General features: G+C 42.3%; 1 protein-coding gene across 1 annotated transcript; it reads left to right on the top strand.

Annotated features, from left to right (window-relative positions):
- Positions 1-6,938: 6,938 nt before the first annotated feature.
- LOC117457449 (extracellular calcium-sensing receptor-like) lies at positions 6,939-9,940 on the top strand. The gene is made up of 5 exons (XM_034097549.1): positions 6,939-7,202; positions 7,451-8,263; positions 8,368-8,595; positions 8,812-8,935; positions 9,027-9,940. The coding sequence occupies exons 1-5, from the start codon at positions 6,954-6,956 to the stop codon at positions 9,938-9,940; spliced, it is 2,328 nt and encodes a 775-aa protein (XP_033953440.1). The 5' UTR covers positions 6,939-6,953.
- The last annotated feature ends 8,790 nt before the right edge of the window (positions 9,941-18,730 follow it).

The following is an 18,730-nucleotide window of genomic DNA, read 5'->3' as shown; positions in this document are numbered from 1 at the left end:
TGTATTGGGCAGGCAGATGATAAAATAACTGTTTTTTACTGATGTGGGAATGGATGACTGTCACCAGCGTTATTTTTACTCTGAAGTGGTACAGAAACTTCTCCTTTACAGTTACCCAGCACATGAATAAATCACTAAATTTGCATTCAGGCAAATCTACCCTTTTTTACCAAAGTCAGTGTGGGACATGTCTTAATGCAAACATTCACTGTCATATTTCAAATATGTACCCTTTTTAACCACAGACATGTCCTCTAATTCTTCTAATTTCTCAATAGCATGTATGATGCGTGTGTGTGTGTGTGTGTGTGTGTCACTTCCCTGGTTAGATGCTGCTGGCATGGGTTCCGTCTCCCCCGACCGAATTCCTTCCTCCTCCACTCCCTCCCTCGACTGTCAGTTTGAAGAATTGTCTTTGTTGTGGTCCGATTTATCCGATCAAAAGTTCTTTTTCTGCTTCTCGTGTGGGCATTCAGCGATCCGATGACCCGTCTGTCCGCAGTTAAAACAGTGATTGTAGTTATTGCGGTCTTTTCCCCGTCCTCTGCCTTTTCCTCCCCGGCCTCGGGAACCCCCTCCTCTGCCCTGGCCATCAGTTTGGGTCCAGGTGGTTGTAATAGCCTGGACCATGGTCAGCTGGCCGGGGAAAGGGGAGCATGTAGTTATTCCTTTTTGGAGGTGTTCTTTTCTGTAGAGTTCAGCTTTCTTCGCGTCTCTTTTCTTTTTCTCTCTCTTGTCATGGATCTTTTTCAGTCCTGCTTCTTCTTCTTCATCTTATTTTCTCTGTCTCTCTTCGTCTCTTTCCCCGCTCTGCATGTCCTGCTGTGCAGCTGCTCCAGCGGCGGCTGGTATGTTGACCTCTGGTCCAGCAGCAGCAGCCCCTCCAGGAGCCTCCTCAGCAGGTAGCAGACGGGGGGAGGAAGGGGGGAATGGGGAACTTAGGTGAGGGAGAGGGTCCCGCACGCCTGAAAACAGAGGATAAAGGGAAGCATGTGGTTTATATTGTGGAGGTAACACAAAACACTTTTTATCTTCCTCCTCACTCTTATCCTCAGCCTGTATCTTTTTTATTGCCGCGGCCAATTGCCTTCTTTCACGGCACTCTGCTTCATCCTCCCAGTATTTTAAACACTTTCTATGAGTGTCCAATTTTTCCAAGTCTTTCACTTTAATTGTATTCTTCTTTTTCATCCCATCTCCATACTCTTGTAATTTATCTCCCAGGTTTTTGATTTTTAATTTACTCAAAGAACCTCCCTTAGGAAATCCGAACATTTCCGTCCATATATTTAATTTAGACAGACTTTCTTCACCATATTTTGCTCGCATGACATCCACAATCGGACCCTCAGGAGGCTGTACAAACCCCCTCCCCTGCTTTGCTCCCATAACAAAGTCTTTTAAAGTGTTACCAAAACACTCCGTGTTACAAAAACACTATTTTTCATCCGTCGATGCCAGATATTACAAATATCTCTGCTTTCGAGCAGTCCCTCTCATAAATGTCATGGAGTTTAATTACGTTTAACTTTAAACAATTTAGACTTTGTACATCTCACCCAGTATTGAAAGCCCCTTTTAGTTCGTTGGATCTCGTGAAGTCAATCGGTTCCACCCCTCGCGCTGGTCCCCTCGTCCCGTACGTTTTTTGTCGGGGTAGAGGAGGATCCAAAGATCCCGGAGCTAGCAGCCACCAGCGTCCAGAGGTGTTCCCAATCAAACATACAGAGATCCTGCCGACAACACCACTTGTTATGGAAATCTAGGACCCAAACACGGCTGGAGAGTACAAGTCAAGTGATCAAAACAAATAAATGGTGAATCGAGAAAAGCTGTCTTTTGGTTATTTATTTGAAGCTTCAAATACACGATACAATAATATAATGTCACAAGTCGGACAGAGTATAAGATAGTCTGCGCGAGAGTGCGCAGAACAATGAAGAAGCAGAGATTATATAAGAAAAGAGTGGGAATGTTATAACTCTTGTGTTCACACGGTCAGATTGTTTATGAGACACCCAGTGGCCTTGAGCAGATAGCATAACGGTTCTTGTGTGACTCCCAGTCGGCTAAAACAGCTGTGGCCTTGCAGAGCCTGGGAATAATCCATAAGAGAATATAATAATAATAATAATAATAATAATAGAAAGCACATCAGGAAATAAGAAGCATTTGGTTTAAGCATATGAAAGATATAATAAGGATGATATATTAGAAAAATGTCCACTACACCATCCAAGCTATGTACAGTAAGGATAGGACGTTGTTGACCTCAACTGATGGAGTGTTAGGGCGTTGGAAGGAACACTTTGAGGAACTCCTGAAGAGGCAGAGCTGGAGTATGACGGGGGATCAACACCAATCTCCCGGGGGAAGGTCACTGAGGTCGTCAAACAACTCCACAGTGGCAAAGCCCCGGGGGTGGATGAGATCCGCCCAGAAATGCTGAAGGCTCTGGGTGTTGAGGGGCTGTCATGGTTGACACGTCTCATCAACGTTGCGTGGAAGTCGGAAACAGTACCGAAGGCGTGGCAGACCGGGGTGGTGGTTCCCCTTTTCAAAAAGGGGGATCAGAGGGTGTGTGCCAATTACAGAGGCATCACACTACTCAGCCTCCCCGGGAAAGTTTACTCTAAGGTACTCCTCAGATTGAGGAGGAACAATGCGGATTGCGTCCTGGTCGTGTTACGACGGATCAGCTTTTTACTCTCGCAAGGATCCTGGAGGGGGCCTGGGAGTACGCTTATCCGGTCTACATGTGTTTTGTAGACTTGGAGAAGGCGTATGACTGAGTTCCCAGGGAGTTACTGTGGGAGGTGCTGCGGAAGTATGGGGTGAGGGGGTCTCTACTCAGGGCCATCCAATCTCTGTACTCCCAAAGCGAGAGCTGTGTCCGGGTCCTCTGCAACAAGTCGGACCCATTTCGGGTGAGGGTTGGCCTCCGCCAGGGCTGCGCTTTGTCACCAATCCTGTTTGTAATATACATGGATCGGATTTCGAGGCATAGTCGTCGGGAAGGGGGTCTGCAGTTCGGTGGACTAAGGATTGCACCACTGATTTTTGAAGATGATGTGGTTCTAATGGCTTCATCGGTCTGCGACCTTCAGCACTCACTGGATCGGTTCGCAACCGAGTGTGAAGCAGCTGGGATGAGGATCAGCACCTCCAAATCTGAGGCCTTGGTTCTCAGCAGGAAACCGATGGACTGTCCACTCCAAGTAGGGAATGAGTCCTTACCCCAAGTGAAGGAGTTCAAGTATCTCGGGGTCTTGTTCTCGAGTTAGGGAACAATGGAGCGTGAGATGGGCCGGAGAATCGGAGCAGCGGGAGCGGTACTGCAGTCGCTTTACCGCACCATTGTGACAAAAAGGGAGCTGACCCAGAAGGCAAAGCTCTCTGTCTACCAGGCCATTTTCGTTCCTACCCTCACCTATGGTCATGAAGGATGGGTCATGACCGAAAGAATGTGATCGCGGATACAAGCGGCCGAGATGGGTTTTCTCTGCAGGGTGGCTGGTGTCTCCCTTAGGGATAAAGTGAGAAGTTCGGTCATCCGGGAGGGACTCGGAGTAGAACCGCTCCTCCTTCGCGTCGAAAGGAGCCAGTTGAGGTGGTTCGGGCACCTAGTTAGGATGCCACCTGGGCGCCTCCCAAGGGAGGTGTTCCAGGCACGTCCAGCTGGGAAGAGACCAAGGGGTGGACCTAGGACCAGGTGGAGGGATTATATCTCTTCGCTGGCCTGGTAGCGCCTTTGGATCCCCCAGTCAGAGCTGGTTGATGTGGCCAGGGAAAGGAAAGTTTGGGGCTCTCTGCTGGAACTGCTACCCCGCGACCCGACCACGTATAAGTGGGAGAAGATGGATGGATAGAAGATGGATGGATAGAAGATGGCGCCTGCCCATTAAGGGCTTTGTAGGCGAGAAGAAGAATTTTAAATTCTATCCTGTGTTCTATAGGGAGCCAGTGTAAGGCAACCAGAACAGGAGAAATGTGGTCCCTTTTCCTAACTTTAGTTAGTACACGTGCTGCAGCATTTTGAATCAGCTGAAGCAACGTAACTGACTTCTTGGTACACCCTGATAATAAAGAGTTACACTAATCCAGTCTGGAAGTAACAAATTCATGGACTAGTAACTCTGCATCGTTTTGAGGCAAGATATGCCTAATTTTGGCAATGTTGCGTAGATGGAAGTAGGCGGTCACAATTTGAAATAATACAGCTCAACACTACACAAACTAAATTGTATTTATTCATATGCCTGTGTTTGGTGGCCAATGTTTGATATCCTCAGATCTCACAGTAAATTCAAGTTGCACCTATTCACACATAACATCCATTACTATATTTATTCCCTGATTTATTTCAAGAAGGTTAAAGTTTTCATTGACAAATATTTAAATCAAATAAATAACAGTTCAATGCAACAGCAGTGGATGCAGGAGAGATGAAGGGATATTACATGAATTCGTGTCCCCTTCAAACTTGAAGCTCTCAAGTTCAAAAATACAATGATGCAATACACCAGAAATAAAGGTAACACTTGTACATAATTAATAACAACACAGAAGAACAACAATGAAAGATAAATGAGTCCCCATCTCTTTAAAGCAATACTTTATCACCCAGCGGCTTGACTCCAGTGGGGAAACTCCTGCATGGACACTGGAGGGTAAACATTGCAGATTGCTTCATCCTTTTACACAACAACAGGAACAACAGGTGGCATATCGCTTCAAGCTGAAAAATAGGGTCTGAAATGATTGACAATCGTGTCACAACATGTAAATGTGACATGTTAAATCAATTAAGGATTTGTTTTGATCCTTCCCTTCCTTCCTTTTTTTTAACTCTCCTGTTATCCTTGGGGTCAATTTGACCCCATTCAATGTTTAACCTATCTAAGAAAATGGTTCACATTATTTTTTTTTGCTTAGTATTTCATGACTTTTCCTAATTTAGTGAGGACTAATGGGTAAACATAAAATGAACATGAAGATCTTTTTTAAATGTCCTGTACGCAGTTTGTACGCATTGGTGTTCCTTGGTGTCAATTTGACCCCAGGCTCTTTTAGTAGTATAAAACATAAAAAAATATCAATATTTTACACATATTTGTGTTGATTGTGTAGGATGATATCGAGGTGACCATTACATGCAAATGTATCATTGTAAAACAAAACTACCCTCTGCTTTAGTTATTGGGCCTTTAACAACATCAAAAATATCTTACTTTAACATTTTATTTCAGTCGGTGAGATTTAATGGTGATTTATATATTTTTTCGATAGTCACATAATAGGAATTATGGATGTATAAAGGGGTCTGTAGGGGGGAAGGTTGGGGTAATGTTTTATTGAAATGGTCATTTAGGTAGTCAACTAAGATACCTAAAGCACCAGAGACTTTGGAGTCAAACATTTGGAATATGATCATTGTCTTGATTTTTAAACTACTGGGGTCAAATCAACCCCAGAGGATAAAGGGTGTGAAGTAAATCTGAGGATAACAGGACGGTAAAAGAAAACAATAGTTCCTGTTTATTCTAACACCAGGCCTGTTTGAAACCACATTAGGAGCATTATGGCATTTTACATAATTTAATACTAATTGGCTTGCTATTTCATCCCTTTTCATTCATTCAAGTTTTATTTTGAGTTTTCCTGAAATTGAAAAAAATGTAAATAATAAGTGAAAGGGCCATTCAATATTATGTTTCCCTCATAATTACACCCTACAATGTTCCTGTAGTAATTGGGAACAAGTTGTTTTTGTGTTAAAGTGAAAATATGATCAACTAACCAGTTCATATATTTCTGAAGTAATACAAGTTAGTTAGATCGCACAACCACTGCCAACATGCACAAAACCAATACAAATGGTATGATCTGTCCACCCAGCATGGTGAGTCCTGGCGGCGAGAAGATAGGACATGTTTGCAGACCGTTTTCTTGTTTCTGACACTTTGGATTTAGTCAAGTGGATGGATCAAAATGGAAACTGACCGTACAGCCCCAGGTTAGAAGTACAGCGGAGCGGACACAAACGTGGTTAATGCAAATTATAGGCCAACACCAAACGACTCTCAGAGTTTCTCCAATTTGGTCATATTTGGTGTATTCCTGCCAATCCTGACACTTTAGTAGTTTACTTGTATAACTAATGACTGTATGGACCTGGTAAAAGTGAATTATTGCCCCATGTTTATTTCTTTCATCTTGGGAATCAGATGCAGTATTTCTTTATCGTTCGCATTACATGTGAAAATTGTGAAGATATTATGCCTGTACATGTTACAGTTTTACTTTGAGTCATGACTTGCCACTCCGCCAAAATAAGGATAAAGGGCTAAGAAACAGACAAACAAATGATTGTGTCAGGAACTATGACTTGTGATACAGAAAGAAATACTTGGATAGAAGATATGGATACTTCATTTTGCATGTTGTATTATCTTTGATTTGCTTTACACACCAAAACCTTGACTTCAATCCCTGGGGCCCTCTACTCTGTGTCATGTGCTTCATACCCTAAAGCTGTCTAGAATAAGAGCATTGACACATTGAAAAGGTTTAGGTTTGAATATAAAAAGTCTCATAAAGGCATTGAGGCCAGTCTGCAGAGCGAAGCAATGCCTCTACTGAAGCTGTTATTCCTGGTTCTTCTTACCAGGTGGGTGATGCCTGTGTGCCGGCTGCAGGGGAGGGCACAACCCCCCGAGCTGTCCAAGGCTGGAGACTTTGTCTTAGGTGGCATCTTCACCTTTCAAACTGGATACAGAGGCAGCATACCCAGCTTTCAAACCTTACCTGATCCTCCAAAATGCCTGTAGTGAGTATGTCTTTCTTATTTTACGCGTTTTCTTGTTCAATACATTTTTGTGCAAATAAAATAATTTAAATAAATGTCTTGTTTTTCTAGCATCAATGTAAGAGAATTCAAATTTGCCCAGACTATGATCTTTGCAATTGAGGAAATAAACCAAAACCCTGCTTTTCTTCCCAACCTGGGCTACAAGATATTCAATTCCTGCGGAATGACAAATATGATTAAGTCTGCGCTAGATTTAGCCAACGGGCAGAGGGAAATCATAGAGGAGAGGAACTGTACAAAGGCTGACACTGCTCTGGCTATACTAGGCCACTCTGCCTCTGCACCTACAGTGGGATTTGCTCGGATTATGGGAAGGTTCCAGATACCAGTGGTAAATATTTTACTTTTATTGTCTGCATATAAATAATTCTAAAACACACAGAATAAGAGGATGTTTCTGAATCAATGTGATTCGATTAAGAGGTTGTTTTAGAAATATATTAAATTCTGTATTTTAGAGGGCTTCTCGATTAACTTGTCTTATAATATAGATCCTTAATATTTTTCATTATATGACAATGTTATATGATGAATTTGTAATCAACATTATTCTGTTCTTTCTAACTTTCCTTCGCACAGATCAGTCATTTTGCAACCTGTGCATGTCTCAGCAACAGAGAGGAGTTTCCATCCTTTTTCCGAACTATTCCCAGTGACCTCCACCAGAGCAGAGCCCTGGCAAAGCTGGTCAAGCACTTCGGCTGGACCTGGGTGGGGGCAATTAGTAACAAAAATGACTATGGTGTCGACGGTATGGCCTCTTTTATACAAGCTGCACAAGAAGAGGGGGTGTGCATTGAGTATTACGAGGCATTTGATCAAACAGGTCCTCTCCATGACTTAAACAAAGTAGTTGAAACTGTGAAGCACTCCACCTCTAAGGTTATTGTGGCATTTATGTCCCACAGAGAAGTTAATGTGCTGGTGACTGAGTTGTACAGACAGAACATTACAGCACTGCAGCTGGTTGGCAGTGACGCCTGGATCACAGATCACTCTCTGACTGACAGCGAGGGTCGCAGCATCCTTGTGGGCTCACTGGGCTTCGTTGTGAGCAAAGCTCAGATCCCCGGGCTGGAGGAACACCTGAGGCAGATCCATCCCTCACAGTTTCCTGACAGTCATTTTGTAAGAGATCTCTGGGAAGATGTGTTCAACTGTGCCCTGAATGACTCTTCAAACACACAAAAAAAGCCATGCAGTGGCTTTGAGAGCTTGCAGAATGTTGAATCGTATTTTACAGATGTTTCAGAGCTTAGATTCACTTATAATGTATACAAGTCAGTTTACGCAGTGGCTCATGCTATACACAACCTTGTCACATGTGAAGAGGGGAGGGGCCCCTTCTACAACGGGAGCTGTGCTGATACTAAAAACATTCAACCATGGCAGGTGAGGAAAGAAAACTTTAATTGATCTTTTGAAATTATTTATTTGTATCCCAAAAAACTAAGATGGAATTTGAAATAACCCAAAGCCCCCTCTTTTCTTTGCAGGTGCTACATTACTTACAGAATGTAAACTTTACAACAAGTCAGGGGGAAAGAGTGACCTTTGACCAGAATGGAGATTCGCCTGCAAAATATGAGCTCATTAATTTACAACATGTGACCTCAGGGACCATACATTTTGACACAGTTGGGATTTTTGATGCCTCTCTGCCCCATGATCGTCAATTTATAATGAATGGCATGAAGATAGTGTGGAAAGGAGGAAGTCACACGGTACAAATTCATATTATTTTATACTCACATTTCTGGATTGTTAGTCATAATGCAATACTGCATAACATTTAATGTTCCACATAAATGAAGCTAAGCATAACTAGAATGATACATATTATAATGTTTCCAAATTCAAATTACATGTAAACAACAATAAAATAAAAAAGTGTACACACTGTAAGTCACATACAATTCCTCCACATATTCATGTGCCAGGTGCCTGTGTCAGTGTGCAGTGAGAGCTGCAACCCGGGGAAACGCAAAGTCTTTCAGAAAGGAAAACCTGTTTGCTGTTATGACTGTATACCGTGTGCAGATGGAGAAATAAGCAACATCACAGGTTTGATCTAGAAAAATACTGTATCAGGATTTGTGCTTTTCCCTTTCCATGATCAGATTATGACCTAATTGTTTGTCTCTTTCAAAAACAGACTCGATGGAGTGCTTCAAATGTCCCATTGATTATTGGCGAAATACCAGAGGGGACACATGCATCCTGAAGGAAATAGAATTTCTGTCTTTTGAAGAGATCATGGGGATCATTTTAACATTATTTTGTTTGATGGGGGCGATTTTTACAACTCTTATAGCATCAGTTTTTGTTCACTTCCGGGAAACTCCCATTGTAAGGGCTAACAACTCTGAGCTGAGCTTCCTGCTGCTCTTCTCCTTGACTCTGTGTTTCCTGTGTTCTCTGACCTTCATCGGCCGGCCCTCTCAGTGGTCCTGCATGCTGCGACACACAGCATTCGGCATCACCTTTGTCCTCTGTATCTCTTGTGTTCTGGGGAAAACTATAGTGGTGTTAATGGCATTCAGGGCTACACTTCCAGGCAGTAATATGATGAAGTGGTTTGGGCCTGCCCAGCAGAGATTCAGTGTTCTGGGTTTCACTCTAATACAGGTTATAATTTGCATACTTTGGCTGACAATAAGCCCTCCATTCCCCTTTAAAAATATGAACCACTATAAGGATAAGATTATTCTTGAGTGTGCCCTGGGATCACCTGTAGGGTTCTGGGCTGTGTTAGGATACATAGGGCTCTTAGCTGTGTTATGTTTTCTACTTGCTTTCTTGGCTAGAAAGCTGCCTGATAATTTTAATGAAGCTACATTTATCACATTCAGCATGTTGATATTCTGTGCTGTCTGGATCACCTTTATCCCAGCATATGCCAGCTCTCCTGGGAAGTTCACTGTGGCTGTGGAGATATTTGCTATTCTGGCCTCCAGTTATGGGCTACTATTCTGTATTTTTATCCCTAAATGTGTTGTTATTTTACTCAGGCCAGAACAAAATACCAAAAAGCATTTAATTGGCAAAACAAAAGATATCCACCATTAATTGTACAATGTTGTGACGACTTCCATTTAAACCATGTTTTGGATTGTTAATTAATGACTCAATGAAATATTTATTTCCCAACCAATTACTTTCTTTTTTGAGTCTCCCAACTTAATAACACCATTGCACGTGTACATGTTTATTTGTATTAGAACATGTTTGTTAAGCAAATACAAATAAATTATTTGAAAAATTGTTGAATTTGACTCCAAACTGCCATGAAATCTGTATCTTTTAAATACCTTTAATCGTCAGATTTCTGCTGCCATCCATAGCTCAGAAAGTTTAGTGATACATTGTTGAAGTGTGATTAAGGGATATGATCATACCTTAATAGAAAATTACAATTTTTATGTATGTTACTTCACAAAATCAAGTAAATAAAACATGATTGAGACACGAGTGCAGAGCCTGGTGCATGTGGTTGTGACGGACAAGAATACAAACCTTTCCTAAGTGTAACCACTATGAAACATCCTACATGGCTCATATGATAAGTAAATACATGATTTATTTGAATTTACTCAGTGTTTGCAGGCATTTAACCATCACATGCATTAGCTATTTAGTGCTGTCAAGATTTTTTTGGGATAAATCTATAATAAACATTGTATTTCTGCCTCCTATTCGAATTTCCAAGCATTTCTGTATAAGTCCTTAGAACATTTGGATCCATACCATTTGTTACACTGTTTTCTGTGGCAAATCTAAACATTTTTGACCAGAATTAATAAAAATGTTAAAAAAAACTGCAATACTAAGACATTTGTCGGTTTCTTCAAGAATAAAATACATTTCGCTAAATAGTTTTTTAGCGCTTCTGTTGAGGAAACTGCTCAAAAACTCCCTTTATGGACAATAATCATAGGAGAATTAAGCTAATTGAGCAAAATAACACATGAATCTACACCAATCACTGTCCAAAACTGCATTCGATTAGCATAACGTTGCCATGGCTGCTAAGGGGAAAGTTGTTTGTATCCAGAGAACCCATTTTCATTAGGATAGCTTGAGGTTAAAGGTTGCAGGTCCCCTGTGAATATATTGCCAATTCAGAGAGATGGGTCTGTCTGCAGACCGCAGCAAGGAGGCGTTTCCTATAGGGGCGTTTCCTATAGGGGCGTTTCCTAACTTTTTTTATCCAGCTGCTTTTATAAATCCTGCAGAAGAAGTCATTGTTCTAGTGATGGGAATTCCGGCTCTTCTTGCTGAGCCGGATCATTTGGCTCACCAAGAAGAGCCGGCTCTTTCGGCTCCCAAAGGGCTCTTCAGTTTACCACATATTATACCTTTTAATTAAATCAAATGTAGCGCTGTTTTGACTAATGATTTATATGTGTACACATATATCACTTAAATTATTCAAGACATCCTTTGTACTAAAGTATTCAAAAGTAAAAATTACATGTTTAAAATAAATTATTTGCTGTGGCCAATTGTTTTCATTGCATTTACAGACCCGTGTAACTCTCTGATACCACCCAATTAATGCATTGACTTGCTTGTAGAACCACGCTACACAAAACAGATGGCAACACCTATAAAAACTATTTTAAAAAAGGGGCTACTGTATCAACCTATATAAATTATATAAATATAGTTTTTCTCCCTGCAGGAGAGGGGAGCGTGCTTTGAGATCAACTGCTAGGCTGCAGCGGGGAGAAGAGGGGGACAAAAAGTAGGAAGAGAAGTAATGGGTCAGAAACCCTCCTTTTTACGCAGCGGTCCAGACATAGACATCATAGCGACGGCGACATATATTCAGTTGCCAGTTACTTTTGGCATTAGGGCAGGGATATCTTTCAAGGTTTGACATAATGAATTGTGCTACTTTTAAAGCAAGCAACGATGTTTTCAAATCTGTAATCAAAAAGCTCCTCAAAAACACTATAGAAGCAGTTCCTGCCGTTGTTACGTTAGTTCAAACAGTAACAACGGACTACTTTTATTAGCGGATGCATGTCAATTTAAATCAATACAAAAAACTATTTTTTAAATCAATAAAATATTTTTCTAAATCCATAAAAGCATTTCAATTATTATTGGGAGTCATGTCGTTGCTTTGTTGAGAATGTGGCCATGTGTAATAAGCGGGATAATGTCCACATTGCACATTGCATAATGTGCCTTCATGCCGATCTAGATCCCTCCGCAAAAATAAACAAAAACGTCTCGTTCGCGGGCGAGAGCCGGCTCCCGTCGTTCACTATAGGAAACGCCCCTATAGGAAACGCCCCTATAGGAAACGCCTCCTTGCTGCGGTCTGCAGACAGACTCTATTGAATTCAGACACTCTGCACCAAAATGTTGCTTTACTTTGGATTTTTTTTTGTTTCTACGGAGGGGGCGTGTGGCGCTCCCGGTCGCCTGTGAGTCGAGCTCATTCTTTGTAGCGACAGCCAATCACGTTCACGTCTGCTACCAAGATTCTACCAAGAATTGAGAGCTCTGGCCAATCAGCGGCCGTATTGCTCAATAGAGTCTGTCTGCAGACCGCAGCAAGGAGGCGTTTCCTATAGGGGCGTTTCCTATAGGGGCGTTTCCTATAGTGAACGACGGGAGCCGGCTCTCGCCCGCGAACGAGACGTTTTTTGTTTTGTTTTTGCGGAGGGATCTAGATCGGCATGAAGGCACATTATGCGATGTGCAATGTGGACATTATCCCGCTTATTACACATGGCCATATTCTCAACAAAGTAACGACATGACTCCCAATAATAATTGAAATGCTTTTATGGATTTAGAAAAAGATTTTATTGATTTAAAAAATAGTTTTTTGTATTGATTTAAATTGACATGCATCCGCTAAGAAAAGTAGTCCGTTGTTACTGTTTGAATTAACGTAACAACGGCAGGAACTGCTTCTATAGTGTTTTTGAGGAGCTTTTTGATTACAGATTTGAAAACATCGTTGCTTGCTTTAAAAGTAGCACAATTCATTATGTCAAACCTTGAAAGATATCCCTGCCCTAATGCCAAAAGTAACTGGCAACTGAATATATGTCGCCGTCGCTATGATGTCTATGTCTGGACCGCTGCGTAAAAAGGAGGGTTTCTGACCCATTACTTCTCTTCCTACTTTTTGTCCCCCTCTTCTCCCCGCTGCAGCCTAGCAGTTGATCTCAAAGCACGCTCCCCTCTCCTGCAGGGAGAAAAACTATATTTATATAATTTATATAGGTTGATACAGTAGCCCCTTTTTTAAAATAGTTTTTATAGGTGTTGCCATCTGTTTTGTGTAGCGTGGTTCTACAAGCAAGTCAATGCATTAATTGGGTGGTATCAGAGAGTTACACGGGTCTGTAAATGCAATGAAAACAATTGGCCACAGCAAATAATTTATTTTAAACATGTAATTTTTACTTTTGAATACTTTAGTACAAAGGATGTCTTGAATAATTTAAGTGATATATGTGTACACATATAAATCATTAGTCAAAACAGCGCTACATTTGATTTAATTAAAAGTTATAATATGTGGTAAACTGAAGAGCCCTTTGGGAGCCGAACGAGCCGGCTCTTCTTGGTGAGCCAAATGATCCGGCTCAGCAAGAAGAGCCGGAATTCCCATCACTAGAACAATGACTTCTTCTGCGAGGATTTATAAAAGCAGCTGGATAAAAAAAGTTAGGAAACGCCCCTATAGGAAACGCCCCTATAGGAAACGCCCCTATAGGAAACGCTGCGGTCTGCAGACAGACCCATCTCGTATTGCTACCAAGAATTGCTCCCGCAGCAACCAAGAAATGACCAATCAGCGTCTCCGTAGGCGGGGCTACTCTGCGGACGCCGCGAGCGAGAGATTCACTTTTTCCCAACATCACGAAAGTAAGTACATCATCCTTTAACTATGTTGTCAATGCTTATAAACTGTCATATGTATATGTTAACTAAACAACATGTTGCACAGGGACATTTTACTCATGACTAGCGAACCGGACATGTCCCGCCGTAACCTTTCCATGTATGTGATGTTTACCGGTGTTCCGGTTTAACTGGTTCCCCGATCAACTGGTTGACAGATGTGGGGGCGTGGCCTTCGACTGAAATACACATTTCGATCGCTTCTTCTGTCGTCTACATAAATCTTTTGGTATATTTGGCTGGATAGGAACACTTTGATGCACATTCAGTACCAGTGTGTGAGGTTGTGGTTACGATAATAATAATAATAATAATATATTTTATTTATAAGCGCACTTTTCATTTGCGTAAACAAAACTCAAAGTGCTACAAAATTAAAAATTAAAAAGGGTGAAACAAAACAACAATAAAAAAAAACAAAAAAAACAATTAAAACAACATAATAAAAGCTGTGACATTCATGCCCGCATGGCATAATGTGGGGGATTTAAAAATCTAGTTAAAGGCTATTCTAAAAAGATGCGTTTTTAGGCCTTTTTTGAAAGCCTCCACAGTCTGTGGTGTCCTCAGCTGGCTTGGGAGGGCATTCCACAATCTCGGAGCAGCGGAGCAGAAGGCTCGGTCTCCCATGGTCTTCAGTTTTGTCCTTGGTGGGATGAGGAGGTTTGCCTTTACTGAACGTAGGTTCCTCGTGGAGGTTTGTGGGGTGAGCAATTCCTTGATGTAGGAGGGAGCATTTCCATATATGCACTGATGAGTGAAGAGGGTGATTTTGTAGTCAATCCTGAGTGAGACCGGGAGCCAGTGCAGTGATTTGAGGATGGGTGTGATGTGTTCGTACTTCCGCACTCTCATCAGGATCCTAGCAGCTGTGTTTTGGATGTATTGCAGCCTCTGGATGTTCTTGCTAGGAATCCCAATGAGAAGTGCGTTACAGTAGTCCAGCCTGGAGGAGACAAAGGCGTGGACAAGCTTTTCAGCATCTGGCAGACTGAGTGTGGGGCGGAGTTTCGCAATATTTCTCAGGTGGTAGAAAGAGGTCTTGCATATTTGCTTGATGTGGGCCTCAAAGGTCAGGTGAGGATCCATTTTAACTCCCAGATTGGTAACCGTTGTTGAGAGTGGAATGTTCTGACCGGAGAAGGTGATGCTGGTGATGGCAGATGAACTGACCTGATGTGGAGTGCCAATAAGAATGGCTTCAGTCTTGGAGCTGTTTAGCTGGAGGAAGTTGTGCTTCATCCACACCTTTATCTCCTCCAGGCATCTGGTTATTGTGGATGATGGCAGAGTTGCAGAGGGGGTTGGGTTTGCTCTGATGTAGAGTTGTGTGTCATCAGCATCGCAATGGAAAGATATTCCATGCCGGCTGATGACACGACCAAGGGGGGATATGTATATGGTGAAAAGGGTTGGGCCAAGGACTGATCCTTGGGGGACACCGCAAGTCACAGAGTGAGTTCTTGATTTAGCCGCTCCCAAGGTGACGTGCTCAGTCCTCCCGGTGAGATAGGAGGTGAACCAGTTTAAGGCAGAGTCAGAGAGTCCAATTGTAGTGTGAAGACGGTGGAGTAGGATGTCATGGTCGACGGTATCAAATGCTGCAGTTAGATCCAGGAGGATGAGGAGAGATGGAGATCCGGTGTCAGCTGTCATCAGCAGGTCATTGGTCACCCTGACTAAGGCAGTTTCTGTACTGTGGCCCTGGCGGAAACCAGACTGGAATTTTTCAAATAGTTTATTCAGTGTTAGATGTTCCTGGATCTGAATGGCAACTACTTTCTCCAGTACCTTGGATAGGAATGGCAGGTTGGAGATGGGTCTGTAATTGGCTAGGACTTCAGGGTCTAAAGTGGGTTTTTTGAGGAGTGGTTTGATGACAGCAGCTTTTAATGGTGGTGGAACATGACCAGACTGGATGGACTGGTTTATCACTGAAGTGATCAGCGGACTTATGGCATCAATGTTCGATTTAACCAAAGCTGTGGGAAAGGGGTCCAGGGCACAGGTGGAGGGTTTCATCTTTTTGATGATGGCCTCAACTTCATGCTGCGAGATGTTAGTGAAGCAGCAAAGAGGCTGGGTCGGTCCAGGCTGGGGGTTGACGGTTAGGACTAGCAGAGCAGCGGAGTTTGTGAGGAGAGAGCGGATGGTCTCTACCTTTTTCCTGAAAAATGTGATGAAATTATCACACTGTTCCTCTGTGGTGTCTTTGTGTAGCGGAGTCTGAGGTTTGAGGAGATGGTTTATGGTGGAAAAAAGTAGCTTGGAGTTGCCAGGGCTATTGTTGATGATGGCGGAGTAGAATTTTGACCGTGTGTCTCTGAGGGACTTTGCGTAGGCATTTTGGTGGTCCCGGTATGCCTGTCTGTGAACAGAGAGGCCTGAAGCCTTGAAGCGCCGCTCAAGGACACGCCCCGCTGTCTTAATTTTCCTCAGCTCGCAGGTGTACCAGGGGGCTGACCGTGAGAAAGTGACTGTTCTAGTTTTGACAGGGGCGTGGAGATCCAAGAGACTGCTCAGAGATGTATTGTAAAAATCCACAGATTCATTTACCTTCTGTAGGAGTTATTGTGGAGAGATGCTGGAGATCCGAGGTCATGGTGTCCGGGTTGATGTTTTTCAGATTTCTGAAACGGATTTGACGCTTGGGTTTGGTGTGGGGTAGCAGCAGTGGCAGCTCCATTGAGATGGCCTTGTGATCCGACACACCTAGATCGTAAACGGATAGTTTACTAATGGGGGCAGAGTTTGTGATTACAAGGTCCAGTGTGTGTCCCCTAGTGTGTGTGGGGACATCAACATGTTGTGTTAGGTTGAGGCAGTCCAGAAGGTGTAGGAACTCGGCTGCATAGTGACAGGAGGGGGTGTCAACGTGAATATTGATGTCTCCTAGTATTATAATGTTGGCAGAGGTAGCGCAGAGTGTACTGAGAAGATCGATACGATGGCGATATCCGGACGCGAACAGCGAGGACTACAAAAAGAAAAACGAGTTGACATGGGCATGTCTGTTCAAAACATTGCGAGCTCCAATAAATCATTTAAACCAGCTATTGTTGGCAGACTTATTACTGAATATCGTTCTTAATGTGATACCAAGTCCATCTGAGACCTGTGTACACCTTCAGACAGCCTCCAAGTGAAGCACACGTTGTTTACTCACAGTTTGAAAGCAGAGTGGAGAAGTCTTCAGCTGTGTTAAGCTGTGATCCGCTCGAATAAATCCTTAAAACCAGATATTGTTGCCCGAATTATCACTGAATATCGTTCCTAATGTGATACCAAGTCCATCTGAGACATGTGTACACCTTCAGACAGCCTCCCAGTGAAGCGTACGTTGTTTACTCAGAGTTTGAAAGCAGCGTGGAGAAGTTTTCAGCTGTGTTAAACTGTGACCCTCTCAGGTAAACTGTGATTCGCCCAGGGAAAATGGGATCCGCCCAGATTAAACTGTGTTACATCTTCTGTGGCTATCTACCAGCGATCATGTTTAATATGAAAGACACACACATATACATCCCTTATAAAAACGGCATTCTGCAGCACTCATCCAGATCAAATGTGACTGTTAACTCGTTTTGCAAAGATAGCAGCAGAAATGTCATTGCTGCATGTGCAGGGATATTTAGACTTTAAAATTCTGATGGGTCATTAATCTTGGTCTCGGCAAACAATATTAGGAATCTTCTATTCCAACTACATAATATTCAGTGTCCATCGACATGAAAATAACAAAAAAGTTCATGCTGGACTCAAACCCAAGTCCCAACAGCGAAAGTCACTCCAGCCCTGCACGTTATGAGTGCGCCACGGATCAACACGACATATTGAACCACCACACTACAATATTTTAGATTAACCTTGTTAAAAAGTTCCAGAAAAATGCAACCCGACCATAATTTATAATGTGAGCGAATGTATGTACACTTTAAGCCATAATATACATATTATAATATAGTATACTGACTGAGGTCTGTATCAAGCCTCATTAAGACCCGCCGAGATCAGATATCCTTGTTTATACAAGTATAAACGGGTATCAAATCGACATCATATTAATAACGATATGTGATACAAATGTAAGACTGACAACACGAATAGTTTGTAAAGGATTTATTGACGTTAGAATTATTAACAAAGCACTTATATACTAATAAAGGAATGGCTTATCTAAAGCCAGTTGAGTAGCACTTTAAATATTTTGGCTCTATGAAACCTGATGTACTTTATGATTAAGTTTTCTTCAAGTTTGTATCTTCTTGGTCTTATGCACTTATTGTAAGTCGCTTTAGATAAACGTGTCAGGTAAATGCAATGTCATGTAATGTAATTGACGTGAGTGTTTTGAACACTGTTATTTTATTTTTGATTCTCTGAGAAGTATCGTGTTGATCTGTGGCGCACTCATAACGTGCAGGGCTGGAGTGACTTTCGCTGTTGGGACTCGGGTTTGAGTCCAGCATGAACTTTTTTGTTATTTTCATGTCGATGGACACTGAATATTATGTAGTTGGAATAGAAGATTCCTAATATTGTTTGCCGAGACCAAGATTAATGACCCATCAGCATTTTAAAGTCTAAATATCCCTGCACATGCAGCAATGACATTTCTGCTGCTATCTTTGCAAAACGAGTTAACAGTCACATGTGATCTGGATGAGTGCTGCAGAATGCCGTTTTTATAAGGGATGTATATGTGTGTGTCTTTCATATTAAACATGATCGCTGGTAGATAGCCACAGAAGATGTAACACAGTTTAATCTGGGCGGATCCCATTTTCCCTGGGCGAATCACAGTTTACCTGAGAGGGTCACAGTTTACCTGAGAGGGTACAGTTTAACACAGCTGAAGACTTCTCCACGCTGCTTTCAAACTCTGAGTAAACAACGTACGCTTCACTGGGAGGCTGTCTGCAGGTGTAC

Source organism: Pseudochaenichthys georgianus, chromosome 13 (assembly GCF_902827115.2).
Source record: "Pseudochaenichthys georgianus chromosome 13, fPseGeo1.2, whole genome shotgun sequence".
Lineage (NCBI taxonomy): Eukaryota > Metazoa > Chordata > Actinopteri > Perciformes > Channichthyidae > Pseudochaenichthys > Pseudochaenichthys georgianus.
The sequence above is the reverse complement of the archived record's forward strand: the minus strand, read 5'-3'. Positions and strand labels throughout refer to the sequence as shown.

What these genes read in the sequence shown, in the direction of transcription:
- LOC117457449 (XM_034097549.1), top strand. Translation starts at nt 6,954, where the DNA reads ATGATCTTTGCAATTGAGGAAATAAACCAAAACCCTGCTTTTCTTCCC. An exon ending in AAAACATTCAACCATGGCAG is followed by an intron (nt 8,264 to 8,367) that starts GTGAGGAAAGAA and finishes TTTTCTTTGCAG; the next exon opens with GTGCTACATTACTTACAGAA. An exon ending in GGAAAGGAGGAAGTCACACG is followed by an intron (nt 8,596 to 8,811) that starts GTACAAATTCAT and finishes TTCATGTGCCAG; the next exon opens with GTGCCTGTGTCAGTGTGCAG.